General features: G+C 42.7%; 1 protein-coding gene across 1 annotated transcript; it reads right to left on the bottom strand.

The window, feature by feature from the left end:
- Positions 1-18,790: 18,790 nt before the first annotated feature.
- Positions 18,791-26,023, bottom strand: CRYGS (crystallin gamma S). The gene is made up of 2 exons (XM_007971825.3): positions 21,527-26,023; positions 18,791-21,140 (listed from the first exon to the last, which is right to left on the bottom strand). The coding sequence occupies exons 1-2, from the start codon at positions 21,614-21,616 to the stop codon at positions 20,868-20,870; spliced, it is 363 nt and encodes a 120-aa protein (XP_007970016.1). The 5' UTR covers positions 21,617-26,023; the 3' UTR covers positions 18,791-20,867.
- Positions 26,024-27,296: the final 1,273 nt, after the last annotated feature.

The following is a 27,296-nucleotide window of genomic DNA, read 5'->3' as shown; positions in this document are numbered from 1 at the left end:
AGTGAGGCTGAAAGTACCAAATCAGTGCTGGCAAAGCTTTCCATAAGAGAGGAAAGAAAAACCTTTGAGCCAATGTTTAAAAAGCTGAACCAAAGAGGGATGGAGGAGGTTGGAAGTGACCATCACTCTTTGTTCATCAATAGCAGTTCAGTGTTTGTGGACCTGGTGCCTCCTGGCCAGAAGCATACTTCCCAACTCCCTGGACAGCTCCCATAGGTTCTGGGCTGGAGGATTCTATTCCATCAGGGTGGCCCAGAGATGTCCGCCACAGGCTGGCTTAGATGGATGCTACAAACATTTAGTTTACCAGACAGTGCCAACCCAAGTCTTTTAATTATTGTTGAGCCTCAGCATGAGAAAGCCACCACAAGTGCCTCTTGTGGACCAGAAATAAATCTTCCATGTCATTATCCCCTCTTTTAAAACACACTCCAGGCCTCCCTCTAATCACCTCCATTCCCTTCTCATTAAACAACCCTCACATCATTCTCAGTCATATTCTGACAATTTTAAGTGTGTTTTACACAATTGCAACTGTCACACTATACAGATGACAGAAGTCTCTACTTTGTTATAGGACAAGAGTCTAGTTAATGTGCCTCTATCCTAAGTGTGACTGTGGCTTGGCTCTTCCTAAGGAGTTGGCCTGTGAGACGAGTCATTCTCCATCCTGGATGCATAATAGGACCCTGCAGAGCTTTGAAAGTAATACCTATGCCTGTTCTTAGCCCAGCATGATTAAATCAGAATCCCTGGGCACAGGGTCTAGACATCAATATTTTTTTAAAAGCTCCCCAGGTGATTGAAATGTGCACCAGAGATGAGAACCATTGTTCTGCAGAACATGAATGCTATGATGTCTGTGGTTCCAGGCAAACCCAAACAGTTTCCTGTCCTGTCCTGTTTCTCATCTGGGCTACAGATTAGCTTTTTGTAAAACATGCCTGGCCTTCTAGGACAGGAGGGACATGAGACAGACATGAAGCTGTTGCCAGCCAAGTCTTAACTAAATTCAGGTTCAGTCTTATTACACGGGTTCAGTTCTGTTTCTTTAAACATTGATTTGCGGCCCAACAATGGGATATAGTGTTTTGTGACAACTCTGCAAACTGTAGCATGAAAAAATATCAAACTATTAAATGAAATAGCAGAATTTTCTCTCCTCTGTGATTGCAGCTACATAAAAATACACATTTAAAAAGCCTGAAAATGAAAGCACAAAATGATCCTCATTAAGGTATTGGATGATTTTTTTTCTTCTTTCAAAATGTCTTTTGTGTTGATCGTTATACTTTTAAAACAAAACAACAACAACAAAAGAAGCAAAATAATGTCTGAATACTGGAATTTATACAGAGAGTGACTTTCATACAGACCAAGAGGAAAACAGGTTACTGTGCAACCTATACAAGCCCCTTCCCCTCTCTGGGCCCCAGTTTCCTGGCCTGCAGGTTGCACCAGAAGAGCTGCAAGGCCTCTTGCAGCCCCACACTCTGATTCCTGGCTCACATGATGCTGCTTTTATGAGACAAGCTATGCAAATGTTATCCAATATGTTTCTCTTGGTGAGGAGTCAGGGCCAAGCAAGCTCTGAGACAAGCTGTCTCACCTCCTCACCTCCCGAGCACAACTCGCCCACAGCTCTGCCCTCGCCTCCACCTACACCATGCCTTCCTGCATGCCAACTTCCCTCTGAGGTTCCCTTCGCCCACTTACAACCGCAGCTTCTTCCGGACCTCCCCTACACGATGAGCAGTTTGCCAGTTAATATACATCAAGCTGCCACCGTCAAACAGCTCGGAAAGCCCCATCTGTTCTCAGTAGCATTCCAGCTAGAAAGACCATTCACCACCCATGGCCACTGAAGAAGGTCCTCCCCTGAGTGTCAGGCAGGGGGGCTCCTGACTCTGAGCCACAAGTAGCTTAGCTTGGGGGAGCAAAGGGCAGGAGCACTGTTCACCCAGTTGGACTAAGGGCTCCACACTGTGCCTAATAGGAACCTCCTTCTCACAGGTGGCACCTTTGTGAATCAGGGTCTGTCCTGAGCCACCCTCCCCTGGAGAGATCTGAGCACTGAGAACCACACAGCCTGGGACACCAGCACAGTGTTTGAAAAACTCCACTCCCAGCCAGACGCAGTGGCTCATGCCTGTAATCCTAGCACCTTGGGAGACTGAGGTGGGTGGATCACAAGGTCAGGAGTTCGAGACAGGCTGGCCAGCATGGTGAAACCCTGCCTCTACTAAAAATACAAAAAATAGCCGGGCATGGTGGTGGGCACCTATAATCCCAGCTACTCAGGAGACTGAGGCAGGAGAATTGTTTGAACCTGGGAGGCAGAGGTTGCAGTGAGCCAAGATCGCGCCATTGCACTCCAGCCTGGGTGGCCGAGCGAGACTCTGTCTGAAAAAAATAAGAAAAACGTCATTCCCATGTGTGTCCTGGTTGCTTGTCTCTTTCAAAGTACCGCATACTAATTGCTACCACCCATTGCCCCTTGTGTGCTGGGAGCTGCTTCAGACTTATTATCCCATTGAATGTTTTCAACAACCTAAATGGTAGGTACTATTATTTATAAACATGTTTTCAGATAAGGAAATTGAAGCTTAGACAAGTCAAATAATTTCCCCCAAACACACAGCTAAGTGGTAGGACAGTGTGAAGTATTGGTTCTGAATTCAACCTGTTTGGATTTGAAGTCTGACTCTGTCACCTACAAAGTGTGTGATTTTGAGTGAATTATTAATCTCTCTGAACATTAGCTTGCTCTTCTATTAAATGAAGGTATTTATTTCTATTTATCAGGATGGAGGTGTAAGGATTAAATGACATAATCCATGTGAAAATGCTTGGTGCAATGTTTGGCACAGAATGTGAGTTCAATAAATACAAACTATGGTTTTAGCCAGACGCAGATCCCTCTTCCAGGCACTCAAACATGACTTTGTATAAGTGTTGACTTCATCTGGATGTGCCTCTTCACATGGGCCTCTGGCATGCTAGGCTCCAGATTTCCCCATTTGTCTTCAAAAGTCCAGGCTTGAAGAAAGGGAATGACCAAACGCATGTACTAAATGCATCTCATTTTAAAGTCCACCAGCCCTGTGGACTTTGACTTCCAAATATATTACCTCCTTTCGTATTATCAGAAACTTGGTTGCCCCATACCAGCGGGGTGAAGTGGAATGTGGGGAGCAAACAGAATATTTGTAAGAGATGAAATGAGATCACCTACCTAGAGACACACCCCAGAGGAGAGTAGGATAGTTCTAGAGTTTTGTGGATCAAACAGGCACTCTTTAATCCCTTCTGACACCTCCTTCTACTCCATGCTACCCAGTCCCTTGCTCCAGTCAAAGAGAGATGGGAAACATTTTTTGCACAGCCAAAACAAAGCCACTCAGGATGTAAATAAAATAGTCTGAACACCCAGCTGATCCCTCCGCTTTTGAGACTGGAATCATCTAGAGGGTGGATAAACACTTTCCCTGCTCCAGCACTCAGGGAGAAATAAGGGAGCAATAAGGGAGCAATGGCTGCTGGGAGCATTCTGAACTCTGTGAACAATATGGAGACTGCTCAGTAGATTATGGAGGGGTAAGGGCTGAAGTGTGTGTGTGTGTGTGAGAGAGAGAGAGAGAAAGAGAGAGAGTGTTTGTGTGTGTGACGTTAGTGATGTTAATGATTTCAGAATCCAGACCACTGATAAACCAGTTGAGGTATGGGTGACATGCAGAAGGGCCCAAGGTGTACTGCCCATCACATCCTTCTCCAGGGCCCTGCTTGCTGGGTTCATGTCTTTGTCACTCAGCACTGCTGTGCCCACAGTCTGTGGCTTCTTGGAGATTGGTCCTTGTCTGTGTGGGCAGCCCTGGAGGATGGCTGAGGTAACTCTTACCAGTAACTTTGACTCCGGAGTCCCTGGGGCCTGGGCTTCTGGGAAAACAAGGCTGTGTGAGTATGAAACTCAAACTGAAAGGACTTTCTTCTTTTTTGGTTGCGTTGCACTCTGAGCAAAACTCACTGGCTTGTGACGAGCAGGTGCTGTGCAAAGGGAGGAATACCTCCTGCTCCTATTCCCTCTTCTGGTGAAAGGCCATGCCCCCTCGCTTGGCGCTCTGGGACAGTTCTTCTGTCAGGAGGCCTCTGCAGCTGGAATGTTCCTCACTCTTTGAGGTCAGGCATCTTTTCTCTTTCTTTTCCTTTGGAAATCTGTATCCTCCCTTTGCTGTGACAAATTGCACTGTGTGGCCAGTCAGCTCCATTCTGCCTCCTGGAAGGGCTCAATGACCTGGCCTCCATGAGGGTCCGGGGCCAGTGCAGGAGTCCTCGACTTGCAACTCTGCCCTTTTCCCCTTTGTCCAGCTCTCCGTTCTGTTCTCCCATTAGGTGTCCCCTCCAGCCCTTTATTCTGTTTCCAGCACACCATGCTCCTGCTTGAGGACTGAAGAGGAAAGAAAGCCCATCCGGGGAGGCAATTAGGGAAAGAGAGAAACAGAGGCACGGTAGAGACAAAAGACAAAGAGAAGGCTGCTGCCTGGGTACTTTTGCTCCTCCAGGGACTGATTCTGGAATTTCCCAAACCCAGCTGTAATCTCATTAGTTAAAGTTAACTTTCTTTTTTTTTTTTTTTTCAGGCTGAGCCTGGCTCTGTTGCCAGACTGGAGTGCAATGGCGCCATCTCGTCTCACTGCAGCCTCCACCTCCTAGGTTCAAGCGATTCTCCTGCCTCAGCCTACTGAGTAGCTGGGACGACAGGCGTGTGCCACCACGCCCAGCTAATGTTTTGTATTTTTAGTAGAGATGAGGTTTCACCATGTTGGCCGGGATGGTCTCAATCTCTTGACCTCGTGATCCGCCATCCTCAGCCTCCCAAAGTGTTGGGATTACAAGCGTGAGCCACCATGCTAGGCGAGTTAACTAACTTTTAACTTAAGTTAGTTAAATTTGCTTTCTATTTGTCATCCTCCAAAGAGTCCTAATAAATATCTCAGGCTCCTTCACCCACCTTTCTAAGATTCTGTTGTGTGCACCTCCCCATTCTGAATGAAGTCTTCTCCAGGCAGAGTGAGCTGCTCGTGCCGCTCTTCCCACTGTGTTTTGTGCACAGTTCTGCTGTACATTATCCCATGTGTGGCTATGATCTAAGGAGCCATTTGCCCATTTATTTTCCCCGCCTTTGTGGCAAGGACTGAGTTTCTTTCCTGACTAGGAGCCAGGTATCTTCAGCAGCCTAGCACAGTGCTTGGCATGTCATACAGTGCTTGGCATATCGTAGGTGCTTTATTAGTGTTGGATGAATCCATGAGCCAATGAACCAACAAAAGAATAACATGTCTGTGCAGCAAAATGCAGACAAGTTGTATAAAGTTGTCAAAAGTGCTTCTGGAAATTTTAATTGTAATTTAAGTTTTAAGCATGCTATTTTGTGCAAGATACATTCGACTAATAGGAATATAGTCCAGAAATGCATTAAACAGGGATTTAATCATTGTTGCTGTCTATTGAAAGGACTTTCCCATCTTCTTTCTCCTAGTAACAGACTCCATCCCACTGGACAGAAAGGTGAGCACGTTACCCTGTCCTGGCCAATAGGAGTGGTTGCCTGATGTGAAGGGCCAATTCCCGACAAAATGAAAAGATCAGCTTGCTGGGGGACAGAGCAGCACCCTGCCCACTGAAGCAGAGATAAGCAGAGATGCGAGACAGATGGAGAGTCGGGGGAACCTTGTGCCCTCAAACCAGTTCCTTTGGCTCCTCTGTCTACCCTAGGGCTGCCCTTGTGTCCGCATTGGCTTGTAGAGCCCATGTATTCTCTTTCTTGCTTAAGCCACTTTAAGCTGGGTTTCATAAAGAATCCTAACTAATTCAGCACTAAATCTCCTGCTGGAATCTGGACCCGATTACCAAAGCTGCCCCAAAAAGAGACGGCTTTGTAATGCTAGCCCTTTGTTCCCACCTCAGTCTGATCAAGAGTTATTTGTGGACTTTGCCTTCCTTCTGGCTGCTGCTGATGTCTGTGAGTCCAGTGACCCAAACAAAGAACCTCCGGGCTAGGTTTAAACATGGCCTTTATTAATCTCCTAGATGTGTGAGAAAATGAAAAAAGCAAGGTACAGTGTATAATCAGTAATGATTGATGTGCTGAAATGGGGTAGACATGGCCATAAAACACATATACAAGCATGTAAGAATGGCAACACCACTTGAGTGCTTGAATGTAACTCCTGGAGGGCAGACATTCTCAACTTTTCCACTTACTGCTCTATCCCCAATGCCTTGAACAGGCACTCAATAAGTATTTATTGAATGAGTCCATGGAACCGCATGAAAGGAATGTCCTTGAAGAAACACATGAGAAAATAGCATTCCTGGGCACCTGTTAGGGGGCAGGCGGGATGAGGGGTAGAAGAGGGATGAGAAGGAGACTGAGTACCATTCTATATTGTGTGCATTTTTTATTTTATTTTATTTTTTGAGATGGACTCTCACTTTGTCACCCAGGCTGGCATGCAGTGGCACTATTTCTGCTCACTGCAACCTCTGCCTCCTGGGTTCCAACAATTCTCGTGCCTTAGCCTCCCAAGTAGCTGGGATTATAGGCGTACGCCACCACACCCAGCTAATTTTTGTATCTTTGGTAGAGACGGGGTTTCACCATGTTGCCCAGGCTGGTCTTGAACTCCTGACCCCAGGTGATCCACCCGCCTTGGCCTTCTAAAATGCCAGGATTACAGGCGTGAGCCACTGTGCCTGGCCTTGTGTGCATTTTTTATACAGGCATCCTACCTTTAAAAAAGAAAATAAAGCCGGGTGCAGTGGCTCCTGACTGTAATCCCAGCACCTTGGGAGGCTGAGGCAGGTGGATCACAAGGTCAGAAGTTCGAGACCAGCCTGACCAACATGGTGAAACCCAGTGTCTACCAAAAATACCAAAATTAGCCAAGAGTGGTGGTGCATGCCTGTAATCCCAGTGACTCAGGAGGCTGAGGGAGGAGAATCACTTGAACCCGGGAGGTGGAGGTTGCGGTGAGCTGAGATCACACCACTGCACTCCAGCTTGGGTGACAGAGAGAGACTCCATCTCAAAAAAAAAAAAAAAAAAAAAGAAAGAAAAGAAAAAGAAGAAAGGAAAAGCAGAACCCCTTGAGTCTAAAAATGAGTTGGAAAGAATCTGAAATCTGGTCAAGAGTATCTTCCTAGTACCACACTCTTACAACAGAAGGGGAGGGCTGGACACAGGACTAGTGGTACCTGCTCCCTCACCTTCGAAGGAACGAAGTGAAGCCTTCCTTTTACACAGCATCCCTGCCAAGCCAATCTGCTTCTGGTTGTAAATATGGCAAACCTGGAGTATTTTCTTTACATAAGTAAATAAGGCTCCCACAAACAGCTCAGCTCATTTGCTTTAAACACTGGAGCAACAGGTTTTCCTTTCTGACCGTCTCTTGACACCCTGTCAACCTCATGGGATGTCATTTCTGCTTTTTCTGTTTGCTGATTTCACTGACACCTTTGGAAAAAGATAGGCAGGCTTAGAAAGTAAAAGACCCTATGCGTTTCATTTGGGCCAATTCTTTTACAATAAGCATTCTTCTATTTCCAGAAATACTACCAAATGTCCAATTTCAGTGCCGCCTTCAAAATAATGGGTAGCATATGAAAAAGAGAGAATTTGTACTTTTTTCCAGGAATTTTACATAAACTATCTCATTTGTATCCCATAATAACTTCAGGCAGGAGATGGGACCACCCCATTTTATAGAAACTAGGGCTCAGATAAGCAGGTGGGCAGGGATTCCCAGCAGATCTGTCTCTAAAAAGCACACTCCTTCTGCTCTGCCCCGCCACCTCCCTCCATTTGCATGGCACTTGCAGTTTACAAGGCAACTCATCTAAACTATCTGATTCAATCCTCACAACTCTAAAATCTAGGAGTTATTTTAATTCTCATTTTACAGAAGGGGAAAATTGAGGCTCCGACACAGGAGCACAGAGTCAGCATGACATAAGAGAGAGAGAACTGGTCTGGGTGGGGAAAGACCGGTGTCCTACTCCTGGCTTTGCACTTTGAACTTTGTGGCCAGTCACACATTCTCTCTAGCCGTTTCCTATCTCCAAGGCAGGTCGATGGACCAGATGGTCTCATGTGCCCAGCAGCTCAAACAGTCAACGATCCTAGCAAACCTTTTGGTGTGTTCCTTGTAACCAGATTAGAACTTCAGTTACAAGGCGGAGCCGATGGAAACTTATGTATATAACCGGCTCCTGTGGGATATTTGCTGAAGTTCACATTTCTAAGTTTCTACAGTTACAATGTCTTAATCATAATGACACTGCTTCTACAGTGCTAGTAAGATTCCTGTCAGAGCCAAATTGCTAATAGCACCCTGGGGATTTTGCAACTCTTGCTATCATCCGCCTTTGGTGATTTTTTAAAAATCACATTTAAGTGTATTAAAATATCAGCTTTTTATTTAAAAAGAGGGAGCTCGATGCCAGTATCTGTACAAATGCAGAAAATGAAACTCTGTCCACCAGAAATAAGCCAGCCACATGGGTACCAACTCTACCGAGCTGATGGAAACATCTGAAGAACCCAGCTCTGCCTGGCTGCCCACGATGTGGGGGGGGTTCCCTTTGCTAGTGGGAGTTGCCAGCAGCATTGGCAGGCAAGTACTGAATTAAAGCAGCAGCTGGAACCAGACGTAGGTGGAAGCGCATGACCCCCATCTGTGGCACAAAACTGGAGAGAAAAGCAAAAGAGTCACACATGGTAAGGCAGTGGGGGCTAAATGGGCAGAGCTTGTTTGAATCTGGCTCTGTCACTTGTGACTTGTGATCCTGGGCCATTACTTCATCTCTCTGAGCTTACCGGCTGTGTTAGGCTGTGTTCCACTAAAACAAAAAATAAGGATTTGAGTAGAGGTAAGGTATTTGGGAGGTGACCCCAGGAAGCCCTGGTCAGAGAGTGGGAGAGTGAGACAGAAATGAGAAGAAAACCAATGAAAGTTTGCATGGAGCAGGTGACCACTCTGTGGAGCTCAGCTCCACTGTGGATCTCTGTGAGACAATATGGAACATGCCTCAGGGTTGCCCCACCTGAGGGGTGAAGAAATAGGCATATTGTCTTCCTACTTCCACCCATCATTGGTCAGGAATGATCCCAGGAGCATTAACTTCCCAGCATTTCTGGCCATCCCCATGCATTGGCTGAGAATTGCTGCAAAAATTGAATGGGCTTATGAGTCTTGACAAAAGGAAATAATCAAGAAATTAAAGAGACAACCCACAGAATGGGAGAATATATTTGCAAACTACCCATCTGACAAGGGATTAATAACCAGAATATATAAGGAACTCAAACAACTTAATAAGAAAAAAATCTAATAATCTGAATTTAAAGTGGGCAAAAGATCTGAGTTCACATTTCACAAGACTCACCTAGCCTTGAGTCCAGAAACCAGCTTCTGTCAGCACAGTGAAGATGGGTGGGTGCATCCAGCTTGGTAATTTACAACGAGTAATAACTATCATACGAAACGAGCCCTTATGACTAATAGCAGTCACATTACTTGAAAGCCAAGTCAGAATCAGAGGTTTGCCTGAGAAACATGGAGCAGGATGAGGGATGTTAGAGGATTCAAGTGTCTGACAGCTGGACGCTTGAGTCCACCAGCAGTAGGTGAGGGTCCTGCTTGCTCCTGCCCAAGGGACAGTGACATCTAAAGGCACTAGCCAAGGCTTCCTCTTTCGGGAATAACACCTGGACATACTCACCTACTCATCCAACCTTAGTCCCCGGGACTCAACTTTTCTTATATTCTGTGGCTGGCCATGGGCCTCCTGTTTTTTGACTTGTTTCTGCATATAAGACATTTTTTGCTTCCAATCAGGATACAGTTAAACTGGAAGGATGGGGAGCCTATCTGTCTTGTTAAGATGACTTTGAGGATCTCTGCTATATCCTTGATAAGGATACTTGATACATTTACGTCTTTAAGAGGACTCTTATTTCTTTTAATTCTTGATGTATCAGTACTGGTAACAGTACACAAATAGCCTGACACATAGTAAGTGCATGATAAATGCCCATTTAAAACAAACATCTACCCTGGTGATATGTGGGCAAAAGACACAGTCTTTGACCTCAAGGAGCTCACAATCTAAAGGAGATGAGAAACCACTACTCTGGATACTAAGGACCGAGATGCGGTGAAGTTGGAGTGTCACAGGAGCACCGAAGAGAGGTATGTTGTCAAAGAAGCCCCTGAGAGGACATCTAAGCTGTTAAGAGTGATAGGGAGAAGACTCACAGAAAAAAAAAAATATAGGGAAGGTTATTCCCAGTGGAAAACAGCATGACACCCTTGAAAAATTACCAGTGATTCACTGCAAGCGTATTAGATTGGAGGTGGGAGTCAGGGTCCTGGGGCAGTGGAGAGCTACGAACCCTTGTGCCAGGTGGAATTAAGGGCCCCTCTGCAGGCCTTAGGCTTTCCCAAGTCCCTTCCTCCAGTGGTACTGCAGCCCCTTGCATTAGTCCATTTTCATGCTACTGATAATGACATACCCGAGACTGGGCAATTTACAAAAGAAAGAGGTTTAATTGGACTTACAGTTCCATGTGGCTGGGGAAGCCTCAAAATCATGGCAGAAGGCAAGGAGGAGCAAGTCAAGTCTTACATGGATGGTATCAAGCAAAGAAAGAGAGCTTGTGCAGGAAAACTCTCCCTTATAATAACCATCAGATCTCACGAGACTTACTCACTATCAGGAGAACAGCATGGGAAAGACCCACCCCCATGATACAATTACCTCTCACCAGGTCCCTCCCACAACACATGGGAATTCAAGATGAGATTTGGGTGAGGACACAGCCAAACCATATCACCCTTCATGCCTGCTGAATGCCTCTGTGTACTGTATCATGAAGGACACATATCATGGTCCAGGAAGTTGGGATTTTGTTTGGCAAACACTTGGAACCCAGAGGATTAGAGGGTTTAAATTAAAGATTTGACACACTCATCACTGCGTTGTAGAAAGAATGCTCTGAAGGCAGTGAGGTTCTTGATTTTTGAGGAGTGACAGAGAAGGTTGTGAGACCTGTGGGAGGACGCACCAAGGAAGTGTGCAGAGGCACAAGGCAGAGAAGCAGAGGATGGAGGATGGCTTTGAGAAATCCACAGAGGGTGGATTGGACAGGATTTTCTAACCAGCTGGATATGAGAGAAGAGAGGATAGGATGATGGCTGGATTTTGAAGCTAAGAGAGAGTGAGTCAGGAGAGGTAGATTTGGAAGTCATATGTAGGAAGAGAGGAAAGCTAAATCCATGAGAGAGTCAAGCGTGAAGAGGACCAAGAACAAAATGTCAGGGAACCCTGATATATTCGAGACAGGAAGAAATGTGCTGGAGTGGGAGGAAGTTGAACAAACGTCTTTCTTTTCTCTACTAAGTAGAAGGTGGAGGTATCTGTGGAGGCCAGGCTGTGTGATGGGGGGGACTTGGGGAGAGTGAGGAGGAAGCAGCTGCTGCTGAGAGTGGGTGAGGAAGCTGACTGGGGACATAGAGGAGGACTGCCAAGCACGGGTTGTTTTCTCCTGTCCTGACAGCTGCTGTCAGTCAGGGGACCAGATGGAATAATGAGGTAAGATTCTCCCAGCACAGAAGCTACACCCTGGGAGCAAAGCAGGTACTTCTAGTAAAGAATTTATTCCTCTGAACCACCAGAGGGCCACTGGTGCCTGATGGAGTAATTCGGTACAGGAGTGTAGGAAGAAACTGTGAGATGTCCTCCCTAGTTACAACCAGGAACAGGTCCTCCCTAACATTTGCAGACCTGGAGCAAGAATACAAATGGAGGCCCACATACGCGATGTCTAAACATTTAGAATCTGTACATTAAGCTATTTCCAGTGCCAGCCTGCATTCCTAGCTTGCAACCCAGAGGCTAAAGGAGCCTAGGCCACCCCTGCCACCTGTGAACCTGAGAGTGGCTCAGATCTGCTGGGACAAGATGGGGCTAAAGCTGGACATGGGTCCAGGACTCCCAGCTGATGACCTTCTGAACCCAGGATAGAAACTAACACAATCAAGATCCCCAGGAAGCCAAGGCAGATGGGTTTCACTTGTCATTTTCTCAACTCAGGATTTCCAGGTATTTCTAAGCACCTGCCAAAACTCCATCACTGGAGTAGAGAGAGGGGAAAGAGCACAGTTATCTTGGGGAAACTAGCATGGCTATACACCCACTTTGGGTGGTTTGAAGCAACTATAAACAATAGTAGCCTTTCTGGAAACAATTCAATGTCCTTTAACCAGTGAATGGTAAAACATAATGGGACTGACCTGGCCAACATGGAGAAACCCTGTCTCTACTAAAAATACAAAATTAGCCTGGCATGGTGACGCATGCCTGTAGTCTCAGCTACTCGGGAGGCTGAAGCAGGAGAATTGCTTGAACCCAGGAGGCGGAGGTTGCAGTGAGCCAAGATCATGCCATCATACTCCAGCCTGGGCAACAAGAGTGAAACTCTGTCTCAAAAAAAAAAGAAAGAAAACAATGGGATACATCCATACATACAGTAGAATAATACTGTAATTAAAAAGAACAAACCACTATGCATGCAACAATATAGATGTATCTAAAGAGCATTATTCTAAATGAAAGAAGTTAGACACAGAAGTCTACATACTGCATGATTCCATTTACATGATATTAAAGGCAAGCTATGGGGAGAAGAAACAGATCAGTGATTCCACAGCAGGAAGTGAGGGGGCAGGGACAGAGATTAACTGCAAAGGGACATAGGGAGTTTAACTGGGTGATGAAAATGTCCTATATTTTGATTGTGTTGGTAGTTAGCCAATTGTATGTATTTGTCAAAAGTCAGCAAACCAAACACTTAAAAAGGGTGAATTTTATAGTTTGCAAATGATATCTTAATAAAGCAAACCCTTCAAATAAGTAATTAGTAAGCAATTGATCAATCAATCAGACCCTCTTTCTCTGGTTTCCCAGAGAAGAGACTGTGATTTTCTCCTTTCACCCACCTCCCTACTTGAGAATTCAGATCCGTATCCCCTAGTCTACAGGGTCTATTCCAGCCCATTGCCCTCTCCCACAATTTCTCTTCACCCAACTGGTTACCAAACCAGACAGAGAGAGACAGAGAGATTTAGACAGATGGGACAGAAAATGTTTTTTATTGTAGAGTTTGAGATATGTAGGAACCTCCCCAAGGCAGGGAAGGGCTCCTCTTCCCAGGGCCTAATGACAGTGTGAGAATGTCACTGACTGAGAGACTCTGCTTTAGTAAGTCTGGGCATAGGTCAACTTTTAACATCCTATGGATTTTTCTCTCATTTAACACACAACTACTTGATAACAGACATTCTATGAACACTGAATTTTTGTTGAAATTTTGAGTGTACATTTTTAAAACAGTCCCATAGTCATTTTAAAGTGAGTATTTCCCCAATCTACTGGTTGTACAAATTTGAAATTTTTCATGATTAGATTTGCTTGAAAGGAAAGGCACCTGAAGAGTATGACCTGAGCCTCCATTGTGCTCTGCAGATCTGCCAAATTCATCCTTCCATTATGGCAGGACCCAGACAGAAACCAGAGAAATGGAGGGCAGAAAGGCAAAAGATCAGCGAAACCATGGATAAATACATTTATTTTTTTTTTAATCTAACTTTAAGTTCTGGGATACATATGCAGAATGTGCAGGTTTGTTACATAGGTATACATGTGCCATGGTGGTTTGCTGCACCCATCAACCCGTCATCTAGGTTTTAAGCCTCATATGTATTAGGTATTTGTCCTAATGCTCTCCCTCTCCTTGCCCCCTTATCCCACGACAGGCCCCAGTGTGTGATGTTCCCCTCCCTGTGTTCATGTGTTCTCATTGTTCAACTCTCACTTATGAGTGAGAACGTGTGGTGTTTGGTTTTCTGTTTCTGTGTTAGTTTGCTGAGAATGATGGCTTCTAGCTGCATCTGTGTCCCTGCAAAGGACATGAACTCATTCTTTTCTATGACTGCATAGTATTCCATGGTGTATATGTGCCACATTTTCTGGATAAATACATTTCTATTTGTCTTTCGGGTACATACTTACAGACATTCACACTTCCCCCCAACTCTAGCACTCTTCTTCACACTTGTATTTCACTAACGTTACTTGAAACCATAGGGTCCACTTACACTGAAAGCATGCCTTAGACTTGTGACAAAAATGAGGAAAATGGCTTTCTTGAAATTGTCACATCACAGAGAAGACTTCTGGCATGAACCCCCCATCACACCAACAGGCTGGTCTTAAATATGGTGGCATAGAAAGTCTGTAATCCACATGAAAGTCACAGAGCCTCTTCTCATTCCATTTATTCATGAGTAAGATGGGAATAATGATAACTATCTCCTGTTTCTCACGTAACCATAGTGAGGGTCAAATGAGGTATCGTATGTCAAAGAGCCTTACAAACTCTTAAATACTATGCAAATATGAGCTGCTGCTTAAGTGGTTGCAAGACCCAGTGACTGTGGCAGGTAATAGTGACTCCCTCACAACTGCTAGGACCTCTGGCCTTTAGGGAGGCCCCAAAAGCTTGTGAGTGGTTCTAATTTATAACTAACTTGCAGGCAACCCTCTTCCCCCTTCTTTCATCTGTTCCTCTCCCCCTGCTCACAGAAACACAGTCTAAAGATTCATCTTTCTGTCCTGAGTGCTGGATCCTGGAGTACTAGCCTAGCTAGGGTCACCAGGTTCACTGTGTGCTCAAGCAAACCATCCATTGTGTACCCAGAAATTGTGGAGGTCAGCACTACAGCCAGGCTCCACCATTGTTCAGGCCCCATGGTTCAATGGACAGGCTAATGTGGCCTGTTCAGCGGGGTGGGGCATGAACAATAGGAATAAATCTCTGTCTGCTGTGTCCCAGAAGGCAAAGTGCTGGCAGGATTTCCTCTGAAAGCTAATCAATTCCAGAACCACTCAACCAGGGTGCTGAGGCTCGCAAAGGGGCACACTGGTGCTGGGGAAACAGGACTAAAGTGAAAGGAAATGAGATCATTTAGCTGAGATAAGAGAAGACCAAGTGGGCAGCACAGGCCTGGCAGAAATAGAGTGAGATTAACTTCCCCTTTCTGTGCAATCAGCTACCCCCCTCAGCTGTACAGAGCTCTCTGACTCTCCTGTACTCCCTACTACTACCTCCCCTCCCCTCCCCAAACCCCTCCCCAACCCCCTCCCCTGCACTTACTCCCAGAAATGATGTCATAAAATCATTGATTATTAAAGCAGAGTGGGATTGGAGAGACAAACATCCCTCTGGTTCCCAATCTGTTTACCACAAAGGACTCCTCTTAAGTCTCCTCCTTCCAGAGATTCCATCTTTTAGAACAGCTGCCTTTACTCGGTACCTGCTCCTTTGGGTCATTCACTGGGCTAAGAATTTTTCTCTTATTATCTCATCTAACGCTGTGAAGTAGTTATAACTACCTCTATTTTACATATAAAAAATCTAAGACTAAGAGAAGTGTGTTTGCCCAAATCCTGCAACTAGAAAGTGGGAGAGGTAGAATTCGACCTAGGTCTGTATTGGCTTCAAGGCCCTGCATGTTTCCAGCATTTAAGAAATAGCTCAGATGCCCAGCAATTATACTCCTAGGTTATACCCAAGAGAAATGAAAATACATGTTCACATAAAAACTTATACACAGTCCGGGCACAGTGGCTCATGCCTGTAATCCCAGCACTTTGTGAGGCCAACACAGGAAGATTGCTTGAGTCCAGGATTTCAAGGCTGCAGTGTGCCATGATCATGCCACTGCACTCCAGCCTGGGCAAAAGAGTGGGCCCTGTCTCTGTTTTAAAAAAAAAGAATCAAAATAGCCAAAAGGTGAAAACAGCTCAAATGTCTATCTACTGATAAATGGATAAACAAAATGTGTAATTTCCATACAATGGAGTATTATTTAGTCACAAAAAGGAAGGAAGCAACAACATAGGCTGCACTATCTGCGAACCTTGGAAACATTTCACTAAGTGAAAGCAGCCAGTCACAAAAGACCATGTGTTTTATCATTTCATTTATATAAAAGGTCCAGAATAGGCAAATACATACACACAGAAAATAGATTCAGAAATCTACAGAAAGTAGTTCTTCAGGACTGAGGGGTTGAAGAGAGAGATAAGACAGTGATCCCTAAAGGGTACTGGGTTTCTTTTCGAGGTGAGGAATATGTTCTAAAATTGCCTGTGGTCATGATTGCACACACACTCCATGGTAAGGATACTAAAAACCACTGTATTGTATGCTTTAAACAGGTGGATTTATGACATGTGAATTATATCTCAATAAAGTTATTTAAAAAGAAATAGCTCATTCTATGATAGACAAGTTACCATGGTTCTGTCTTGAGAGTTGAGAAGCAGAAGTTGCATGGTACAGTGGAAAGAATGAGAGCTTTGGAACCAATGACCTCAGACAAGTTCTTTAGCCTCTTTGAGCCCCAGTTCCTCATCTGTAAACTAGAGTTAGTAAGCCCCATCTCACTGTTTTTACAGTATATGGGGAAGCCCCAGCCTCTCCTGTTCTAAAATTGCCTGACTTTGAAGTTTGAGGTTTGAAGGAAGAGGTAAAGGTGTGAGGTGTCTGTGGACAGAAAGGTTTCCCTTGCACTGAAGTCACACCCATGAGGGACTCCTGTGTGTGTCAGAAGCTGGTCACCCAAAGCTCAGTGATTAGCTACCCTCTGTCTCCTGAGGAACCTCAGAAAAGAGAGACAAAAATAAAGGGGACTTGTGTGAACTCTAGGGACAATTCTGCTGGCTGTGGAAATTGCTGGGAGCTAGAACCAAGGGAGAAGCTTATGGGAGAGCTAAGAAAAGGTTGAACTCCTATGATAACAAAAATATGGCTCTTTTGCAAGGTAGTAGGATGGGTTGGACCATTTTGATATATTTCTTCCCAATTACGGGGTATCTGCCAAAAATGCAGAGATGCTTTTCTGAAAACAACTAGGGGATAGAAACAGGCATTTAAAAAGCTAGACAAGTTAACACACACACACACACACACACAATCTGATAACAGAAGTACTTTAGTGCTCAGAAACAATACTAATATGGCAACCATGGTGGTAAAGAACTGGTGACCCTCATTATAACGTAGATTCCATACTTGCAAATTCACCCACTCCCTCCAATTTCATTGTAATCGCAAAAATCACTAATTGTGGAACTCTTGTGATCATTTATGGATATGAGCAGAGCAGTGAAAATCTGAGTCATCCAATGAGCATATTCCCAGTTACAGTTGAACAAATGCTCCCCCTTCTTGTTTCAGCTCTCATACTGTAGACAAGTCTCCTTTCAGCCTATTTAGTGCCATGCTTTCCACATTGCATTGTTCTTTATTAGTAATGTCACTGTTGAAAACATCCCCAAATGTAGTGCTGAAGGGCTGTCTAGTGTTCCTAAACCTGAGAAGGCTGCGATGTGCCTTACTGAGATACCTGTTAGATCCTCTTTCTTCAGGCAGCATTTACAGTGCTGCTGGCCCTGAGTTCCATGTTAATAAATCAACAACATATATTCCAGAGTCTTTAAACAGAAACACATACGAAAAAAGTTTATATATTGATCAGTTGACAAAAATGTGACCAGAGGCTTACAGGAACTTAACCTAGTATTTTATCTAAGAGCAATAGTTCAGTATTTGCAATTCAGTGTTTGGGGTATTTTTATGGAGTAAAACTACAGAAAATAATGACAATTAACTCTATATGCTACGTATTTTTCACATACCATCTCATTTTAATGACCACAAATTAGGTGTTATGTTAGTTTCACAGAAAATTGAGGATATACATACATGTTAGATTATGTGACTTAGAGCTAACATATGGAAGTAGCGGAATTTGAATCCATTTCTGTCTAACTACCAAAAGAGGAAGAGAACTCTTTAGCCCTTTGACTGGAGAGTTGGCTCTTAGGGAGAGGTAGCCAGTCATCCATATCAGGGCTGGGCCACAGCGAGAGCTGAGCTTAGTTAAGAACAGTATAAATCAGAGAAAAAAGATGAAAGAACTGAACATAATCCTCCAGCTGTAGTCTGCACTGGTCAGACCACATACAGCTATGACAGTGGGGAGAGAGAAATGACCATTAGCATGAGGAGAGGCACCAGGATGGTGACGAGTCTGGGAGCCCATACATCAAGAAAGGAAGGATGAAAGAAATAGACATTGCTCAGTGTAGAAATGCTACCATGGAAGCAAACTGGAGGCATCTTTATATACCTAAAGAGCTATCCTGTGGATGAAAATTAGGATTGCAGGTTGAAAGCTTCAGGGATCAGATTTTGGCTCAATCCCAGAAACAATTTCTGATATTCAGAGCTGTCCTACAAGCCAAGATTGGAAACTGGTGGTCCACAAGCCACATTCAGATACAGATGTATTTTGTTGGTGTGCAGTGATTTTTTTAAAAAAATGTATTTAAATGTCCTTCTATTGGGGAATGTGCTCGTTTTCACAGCTTGCACCACCCTCCGCTCTTAGCCCCATGTCACTCCTGTGTAACTTGCCTTGTCCTTGAAGTAGGGTTGTTGGATTTAGCAAATAAAAATATAGAATACAGTTAAATTTGAATTTCAGACAAATTTTACAAATATTACATGGGACATATCTATACTATATTTATTTTTCTATTCCAATACTTGGAAGTTCTAGATAGAAGCTTTTGATATTTTGTTTTGAGACAGTGAGCTCCATATATGAGAATATTCAGAGACTTGTCTTAGAGAAATTCTTGTGATGGAAATAGGACCAAAATGGTTTAAGGGTGTCCTTGCTTTATTTTATTGAGATCCCCCATTTCAGAGCGATAAAACAATAAAAGGTAGGGGGAGATAACTGAATTATCAGGTGCCGTTCTGGGTGTGGGTGGCAGGTAAGACACCGGCTTCTTGTCCTAACAGCCGAATGTTCTACCAAAAGAGCTGGGACTGACTCACAGGTAAGGATATAAAGTGTTTTTGACCTCTAATATCAATTGTTAGTCAAATTCCTTTTAAGCCTAAAGTTGATTGGTGTGTCTGCAGCTGGAGAAAATGATAGCAATCTCTTTCTAGACCAAGGCATGAACCAGGAGGCACGCAACACTCCAAAATAATAATCCTGCTTTTATCTGTCAAAAGTCATCTTCTACTTCTCTGTAACTGTGGTTAGTCATCCTGACACTTCTTGTTTTCCTAGCCTGCTGCCAGAGCTGCTTTTCTAGTTGTTTTGAACAGACCGTGACCAACTCACCAAAGAACATGGCAAGCAGTTGATATGAGAAAAGAGACTGATACTAACTCAGTTACCACAGCCTATTTCTTTGGCAAAAAATCAGTGGATCTCTGAGGTCATTTCTGGAAATTGTGCCTCTAAAACTAAGTGTCAGTAGTCCTTGGTCATCAGCTAGTTTTTTAGTGTCCTCCTGCTGGTCTCTGGGGAATGAGAATGTTTGTGTTAGATGAGACTCTAGAGAGCATTTGGCTCAGCTCCCTTGTTTTGGAGATAAGGAAAGGTAGCTTCATAGTATGGTGACAAAATTGAGAGCTCATGGCTGCAGTCAGCTCACAGGCCAGAGCTCTCTGCAGCCCAGCAAATGGCTTCCCATTCCTTCTCCATTTGTCATGTTTCCCTACCTTACTTACACCCACTTTTTTTCAGTCTCTCACTTCAAACAGACAAAATGACAAAAGGGAGGGGAATATAACAATATGAATAAACATATTTTGGGGCAACTGTGCACTATACACTACAGAGTATACCCAAAGGGAATTTAGCAATTCTAATTTGTCCTTTTGGGGAAGGCTCCTAGACACAGGGGCTTTGCTATCTTGTTTACAGATGGGTGCATTCCGCACATCCCCAGGTTCACCTGGATGCTCACTAAATACTCCTGGTCATACTGTTTCCTTCATCATTCTCCTCTTAGGCAAGATGAAATAAAATCTCGGGGGTTACTCAAAGCAAGTAAAACTTCATAAAACTCCCATTTCAACTATTATAGCGTAGGGACATTTTTAATATGTCCTTTCTTTACACAGAAAGTCTAAACTTAGGGTTGAGAAGTAACTAACACAGCAGTCTTTGGATCTTAAACAAGGACTTCAGATGGCTTATGGCTCCATCATTTTCAAATAATAACCCTGTTTTCACTGGTTGTTCTTGATAGATACTCTGTTCCCTCAATTGGAACATCAGTGGACCCTCTCTTTTCTACCTTTAAAAATTTTCAGGGGCTTCTACAGACACTACATGCACAGATCTCCAGCCAACGTGTTGAATGCATGTGTTAGAAAGAACAATGATTTGGGGAGCAGAAGTAGCCCGGACTGAATCCTGGCTCCTCCATTCACCAACTGGTGAATTTGGGCAAATTTTAAATTTCTCTGTTTCCTTATTTATAAAATACAGACAAACTACCTCTCTCAGGGTTGTAAAGAGAAAATGAAATAATGTAGGCATTCAATAAATGGTAGCCATTATTACTGTGCCTGTTGAATAAAGCAAAACATAAGCAAAAGGAACCACCACATGGCAGTATGACTTTCTAACCTTTTAATGAGACTCATTTTGTTTGGCACAAAGATCTAGATTGGTGATCTGGTGGATGTGTTGCTTAGTGTAACTGCCCACTGTGGCGAGCATTATATTGCTGGTCCCTAGAAGCATTTAAGGAGAGGCGTTATAGTCAGCAGTGGGATGCATGCCAACTGTTTTATTGATGATGCCTATTTGGACCACAAGGCCAGCCAGCATTTGGGCCTCAGGAAGAACATGGCCCCATTCATGTCATTACTCCACAATGCGGCGGAAAGACTGGACAGCTGGGGAAACTGCACCCCAATCGATGGGCTTCCGGTACTCCTTCTTGTCCAGGAGGTACTGCCTGCCACGGTAGTTGGGTAGCTCATAGAAAATCCAGACACCCTCCAGCACCTTACAGGAGTGGATCTCTCGCATATGAAATTGCTCCATGATGGAAGGGCAATCTTCAGTGGTTTCATACATCTGACCATTAAAATCCCCTTTCTCAAAGATCTGAATCTTATACTGGCCTCCACTAGGCTGAAAAGACACAGGAGAAAATGAACAGAAACCATTACGGAAATCACCAGCAGGTCAAGAACTTAGAGAACAGTATTGCTCAGAACTTATCACCTTGAAAGCTAGATGATCTGAACTCCCATCTCACCATGTACTGATTAAAACAGCTAACTTTCAATAAGAAAAAATTAATTCTTCAAAACACTCAAGAGGCAGAGAGAGCACCCTGGAAATTAGTGTAGTCATTCTTGCGATGAACTGCTCTAAGATGTTATTCAAGCCCCAGCAGCCAACAAGCAGCTACTCATTTAGAGGTAGAAAAGACTCAAGAAAATTTTCACCTAAAAGCAAGAGAAAGCAGACAGAGGGTGTGGGAAAGAGAGGGACTGCACAGTCCCCAGACTCACCAGATGAACAGCTCTGCAGGAGCTAAGGCGGTCATTGAGGCCCATCCAACGCTGGTATTCAGGGTACTCTCCCTGGGGTAAGATGTACATGTACCCAGCAAAGTTGGGCCTTTCGTAAACAGCCCAGGTGCCTCCTTCCACTTTAATGGAGTTGCAGCGACTTAGGTATGTGTGGAAATCTGCACAGTCGCAGTCACAGTCATAGCGACGGCCTTGAAAATTTTTGTCTTCATAGAAGGTAATCTGAAGTAGAGGGCCAACAGAGAAAGAGCTGAGGAGTTGGGGGGCTTAATTCACAGATAAAAAATAGGAATATAATGCCTACTTTAGAAATTTCTTTCTCCTCAATTTTGAGGAAAAATATGTAGTTGTATGTCACCTTACAACATTGCTTTCTGACAGACAACTTCAGTTGTCAACAACAGAAATGAGTACTTCCTGAAAGCTGAACATGAAGCAAAACAGAAAAGGGCTCTGAGAGAAGCGAGCAATCTCAGAACCAAGTTCATTTTCCTTCCTTTATGTTCCCACAGCTCTCTGTACTTACCACATTATATTATAAATTATCCATTTATATGTCTACGCCTCCCACCAGAATCCTAGTACACTTTTCCAAGGCAAGTACACTTTTTCCAAGCCTTATTTGAGCTATCAATCCTCTATGCCCATCACTTGACTTCAATAATTGTTTCATGAAGATGAATGACTCCTAGGTGATATGGAAGATACAAAGAGAAAAATAAAACATAAACCTTAGCTTTAGAGAGCTTATTTTAGATGGATGTAGAGATTTCATATATGAAAATATATCATATTATGTTCTTTATTATTAGTTTATTGCCAACAGAGTAGTTGCAAAGTAACAAAATGATAAGGCAAGAATGCTCCTTGCCTCCAATTATCAAGTTTCTACCACAATACCTGGGGTAAGTCTCTGATGGCACTGAAAAATATGCAGCCCTGTGAAACCAGAAACAGTAAGTCTGGACTACAGAGCTCCCTCTCCACGATTAGCCTTACGATCTTCATCCAGCCACCTCTCTAAGCTTCAGCTTCCTATTTGAAGACTACAGCAGACTGGAAGTCCAGGCTTTAAAACAACTCTCAGAGCTTTTCTGGCTAAAACAGGAGACAGAGTCCCTGGGAACTCCCAAGGATTCACCAAGTGGTTCCTGAAAACCATGATGAAAACTACAAATGGGCTACAGAGCTTGTCCCTTGTTATTCAATAATTCCACAATATTTTCATCTTTTTTTTTTTTTAAGATGGAATTTCAGATCAATGCTAGGTTATAAACTGAAATCATAGGTGTCATGCTTTGAACAGTTAATTACCTGGCATTATGCTGCCACCTTGTGGCTGATTTACTTTATGGACTTCAGGGGAGAAAATTATGTGAGTCATTTCAGATGAAAGGAGCAGAGCCAGGTATTGTCTTGACAGGATCTTTGAGCTGAGGATTGAAGGATAAGTAGGTATTTTCCAGAGGCAAATGAAAAGGAACAAACATGTTCAAAAGAATAAAGAAGTGAAAGAACATGGCCCATTATAGGGACAATAAGTAGTTCATTAAACCCAGTACATACTGAACATGTGGTGAAGTATTAGAAAATAAAGCCAGAAAAATGACACAAGAACCACGCTGGAATCCCTTTGGTGATTATGAGTGAGTTGGACTTAGTAGTGTGTGTCTAGAAACAGATGGCTGCTGTGGGCCAGGTGAGATATGATGACGGCCAACCAAAATGCAACTCCAATGTGAATGATGATGAGAAAACAGTAAAGAACTTCAGGATTTGGTGACTAATTAGATGGAGGGAATGAGGAGAGGAAGAAACCAAGAATGACTCACAAAAAGGCATAAAACCTCATTCTCCTCTACCCTGGGTATTTCTATCTACATACTAATATACTAATAATTATTTCCCTCCACCTTAATCTTTCCCTTCCCTTCCCATTTATTTCAACTATTCTCTTTCCTGTTCCCTAAAAGGGTCGTTTTTCCTTCCCACTCCTAACTCCTAAGTCATCTACTTCATCTCCTTTACCCCCTGCCCAAATTTCTTTATGTGTTTCAGTTCCCTTCCCATCTTAGCACAGTATATAGATTTAGATACATGGCACCTCAGTTTATGGATAAGAAAAAAAAAAATCCCAGTACTACTGCTTTCTTGCCATGTGACCTTGGACAGGGCAATTAACCTTTCTCTACAGCTCTTCATTTGCAAAACAGCATGACAGTGTCTCTTGCAGATGGTATGTTCTGAGGGTCCAAGGGGATGTTGATAAAGTACTTAGTTTAATAGCTGACTCACAATTGGCAGTAAGCTTTTGCTACAGTTTTTACAGATGAAGAAGTTAAGTGATTGGCCTAATGTCACTACCTAGTTACAAGTTAGTTGCAGACAAGCTGGTGGGCTGCAGTGCAAAACTCCTGGTGAGTAATCTATTGTTCACTTTATTTTCCTTTGCTGTCTTTCTGCCTGCACAGTTAGCTTCGTTTAACATGGCAGCACTTAACCTTGTCTCTTGGACAAGGAACAAGGCTGGGCCTAAGCCTGAGGGGCCCTTCCTCGTGACCTGTGGAGAGATCTTTAGGAAGGTCAAATAACTTACTGAGAATGGATAGATTTTAAACTCCTTAATTCATATGTTCTATTTGCCTTTGGTTTTTGACCAAATAGTCACCAAGAAGAGCCTTTGCAAAAGATATCCTATGGGAAATGAAGTTAATAATACCATCGATTTCACTTCATAGTTTCTCACATTTACTGCCTTCTGCACATTTGCTTGACTAATTATCAATATCTGCTAAGTAAAAATATACACGACACCTGATAAGGTCACCTGATGTCCACCCTCCCAGAAGACCAGCCAACCATCCAACAGTTGAAACAGAGCCCTCATCCTGTTGCTATGGAATCATTACTTAGCTCCAAGACTAAGCTCTCCTTTCAGTGGGAGACCTTCTATATCTCAAGAGCCAGAGAATGTTGCACCGAGCTGTGCTCAATTTCTATTTGTAGAATAACCATGAAATCCATGCTATTGTCAGCTTAGAGGTTTTGACCCTTGGGCAAAACATTTTGTAGAGAAGGCTAAGAAATGTGCAGAAAGTTTTCTCAGAAATTATTACAAAATTCCTATCATTATCAGGTTTATTTGTGGAAAAACGGCCTACTAATCCAATGCAGCAGAGAGAAAAATGCCTTGAGTATCCCAGAGGTAATGAAAACATACTTAGTTAAATCTATTCCTTTTGCCAAGCCCATAGCTCCTCTGATTAAACTGCTAGCAGGATAGTGGGAAAGGAAGAAGCAATGAGAAAGAGTAAGAAATAATTTACTATCTCCTTTACCCTAGCAAGCAAAAGTTATTTAACTAAATGAACAACTCAGCTATAAATAAAAAAGAGTACACTATTACTACTCTGCAAATCTTTAAAAGCAGATGTTTTCATCTAAGATGGTTGTATAACAGCTTTACCTCAAGACACATGGATATCCCTCCTCTAAGGACTTAAAATTCTTTTTTAGTGGATTTGCATGGTATATTTTCAAGAACCTCAGAGTGCTAAAGACACTAAATTACAGAACAAGTTAACAGGTACCTCTGACATGATGCAACAGGAAGTACACAACATTGCCTATGTAGCTTTCTTGGCAAAGATATTTATTCTGAATCTAAACATGAGGAAACAATTAGACAAATCTAGATTGCAAGACTTCCTAAAAGACATCTAACCTAGGCTCTGAAAAATGTCAGTGTCTCAAGAACAACAACAAAAGGGTAGGGGGACTTTTTTAGAGAGGCTAAAAAAATTGAAGAGAATAAAGAGACATGACAACCAAGTGCAATACACGTTTTTGATCCTGTATTAGGGGAAAAGGCCACCATGAAGCACGTTTTTGGGGACAATCAGGGGAGATATGAATATGGTCTCAATATTAGCTATTGTATTTATGGTAAATCTTGGGGACACGCTAATGACACAGTGTTTATACAGGAAAACGCCCTAGTTTTTAGGAGATACATGCCTAAATACTCAAGGCAAAAGTATAATAAAGTTTGCTACTAATTTTCAAATGGTTTAGTAAAGAGAAAGAGATGGAGATAGGAGAGACCAAATATGGCAAAATGTCAACAACTGGAGAATATAAGTGAAAGATAAACAAATATTCATTCAACATTTCTTCCCCATTCTTTGAAGATTCAATGGGTTTGAAAATTTTCGAATAGCTGGGGGTAAAAATCGCGCAGCGGTTTTGTCTCATCAGTGGAAGAGCTAAAAAGAAAATGAAGGCATATTCCCTCATTCCCAAAGCCCTATCTGAGAGAATAATTTCCAATCCAACAATTGTGAGTCAAATACTTTACAGGCAATTTTCTGACTATAAGGGAGCACTTTATTTGGGGAACAAGTAAAAATAATTGCTTGAATGAAGGAGAGATGTAGGAGTTTATTCACCTGATTAGCCCATCCACTTTGGCCTTTTAGAACACTAATGGTTGAGGCTACATTTCAGAAAACAAAATTTTAATTGATTATTAAAAGTTTTCTTCTCCATATAATCTCCATTAGCATGTCTTATTCCTATGGAGAATATCAGTTGCATAGAATATTAGTTGCTAGAAGGCAGAAATAATAGTGATATTATAAATTATTTACCTGTATAGTATTCAACATAGCACCATACATAAAGATAAACCCTTAATAAAGTGTTTAGTAATTCTGTTAAGAGTAGAAAAATAATAAGCATTTCTTAATCTTCTCTCTCAATCCCAGTTCTCTAACCACTATCATACTCACCTCTAGGCAAAGAAGCAAAAGCTTTTCTGTGTGTTTAATGCATCATTAGGTGAAAAGTGGGTAGGCTAAAAATCAGTATGACTACTTACCTTGGTTCCAGTTTTAGACATTTTTGGTGCACAGACTGGTTTTCCCAGTGCTGAAAGAAATTCAGGAATGGCTACAGAGAGTTAGAGGCACAGTGACATTTATATGGGCTGGTTTCAGTCAAACATTTGCTTAGTCATGAGAACAGGATCCAAAAATTGAGTCAGTCATTTAGACGCTATTGATGGTTTCTAGAAAAAACAATTGGGATTATAAAATAAAGGAAAGCTTCAGTACCGCCTTTAGTGCTTACCAAGCCCTGCTGCATTATAGACTTTGCTGAGTCAAGAAACCAAAACCCAGACAAAGTTGTAAAAATTAAAAACAAAAGAGTCCCTTTTTGCTTTTTTTTTTTTTAAATAGGAAGCGGCCTCTTTGAAATTCCTAATGTCCTTTTTCTTCAACAAAGCTTGTAAGAGGTAAGAGTCAGAAGACTATCTCTAATTCTGGACAGAAGCGACATGTTCTAAAAGCAACAAAACTTACATGACAACTAAATGCAATGCATGATCTTGTGTTTGGGGAAAAAAGTCACTATAAAGAACACTGCTGGGACAATCAGAAACATTTTAATATGGACTGTAAATTAGATAATACTATTGTACCAAAGTCTCACTTCTTGAATTTGATCATTGTACCATGACTAGGTAGGAGAATGTCTGTTTCTAGGACATGTATGCTACCATTTAGAAGAAAGGTTCAAGATGTCTGCAACCTAACTCTCAAATTGTTGAGCAAAAATAAAACAATACTATCATGTCGAGAGTGGTAAAGAGAATGTAGCAAAATGTTAACAACTGGCAAATCGAATCTAGATAAAGGGTATGTTAAAGTTCACTGACTTATTCTTGCAACTATTATTTAATTTTTTC

Source organism: Chlorocebus sabaeus, chromosome 15 (assembly GCF_047675955.1).
Source record: "Chlorocebus sabaeus isolate Y175 chromosome 15, mChlSab1.0.hap1, whole genome shotgun sequence".
Classification (NCBI taxonomy): domain Eukaryota; kingdom Metazoa; phylum Chordata; class Mammalia; order Primates; family Cercopithecidae; genus Chlorocebus; species Chlorocebus sabaeus.
The sequence above is the reverse complement of the archived record's forward strand: the minus strand, read 5'-3'. Positions and strand labels throughout refer to the sequence as shown.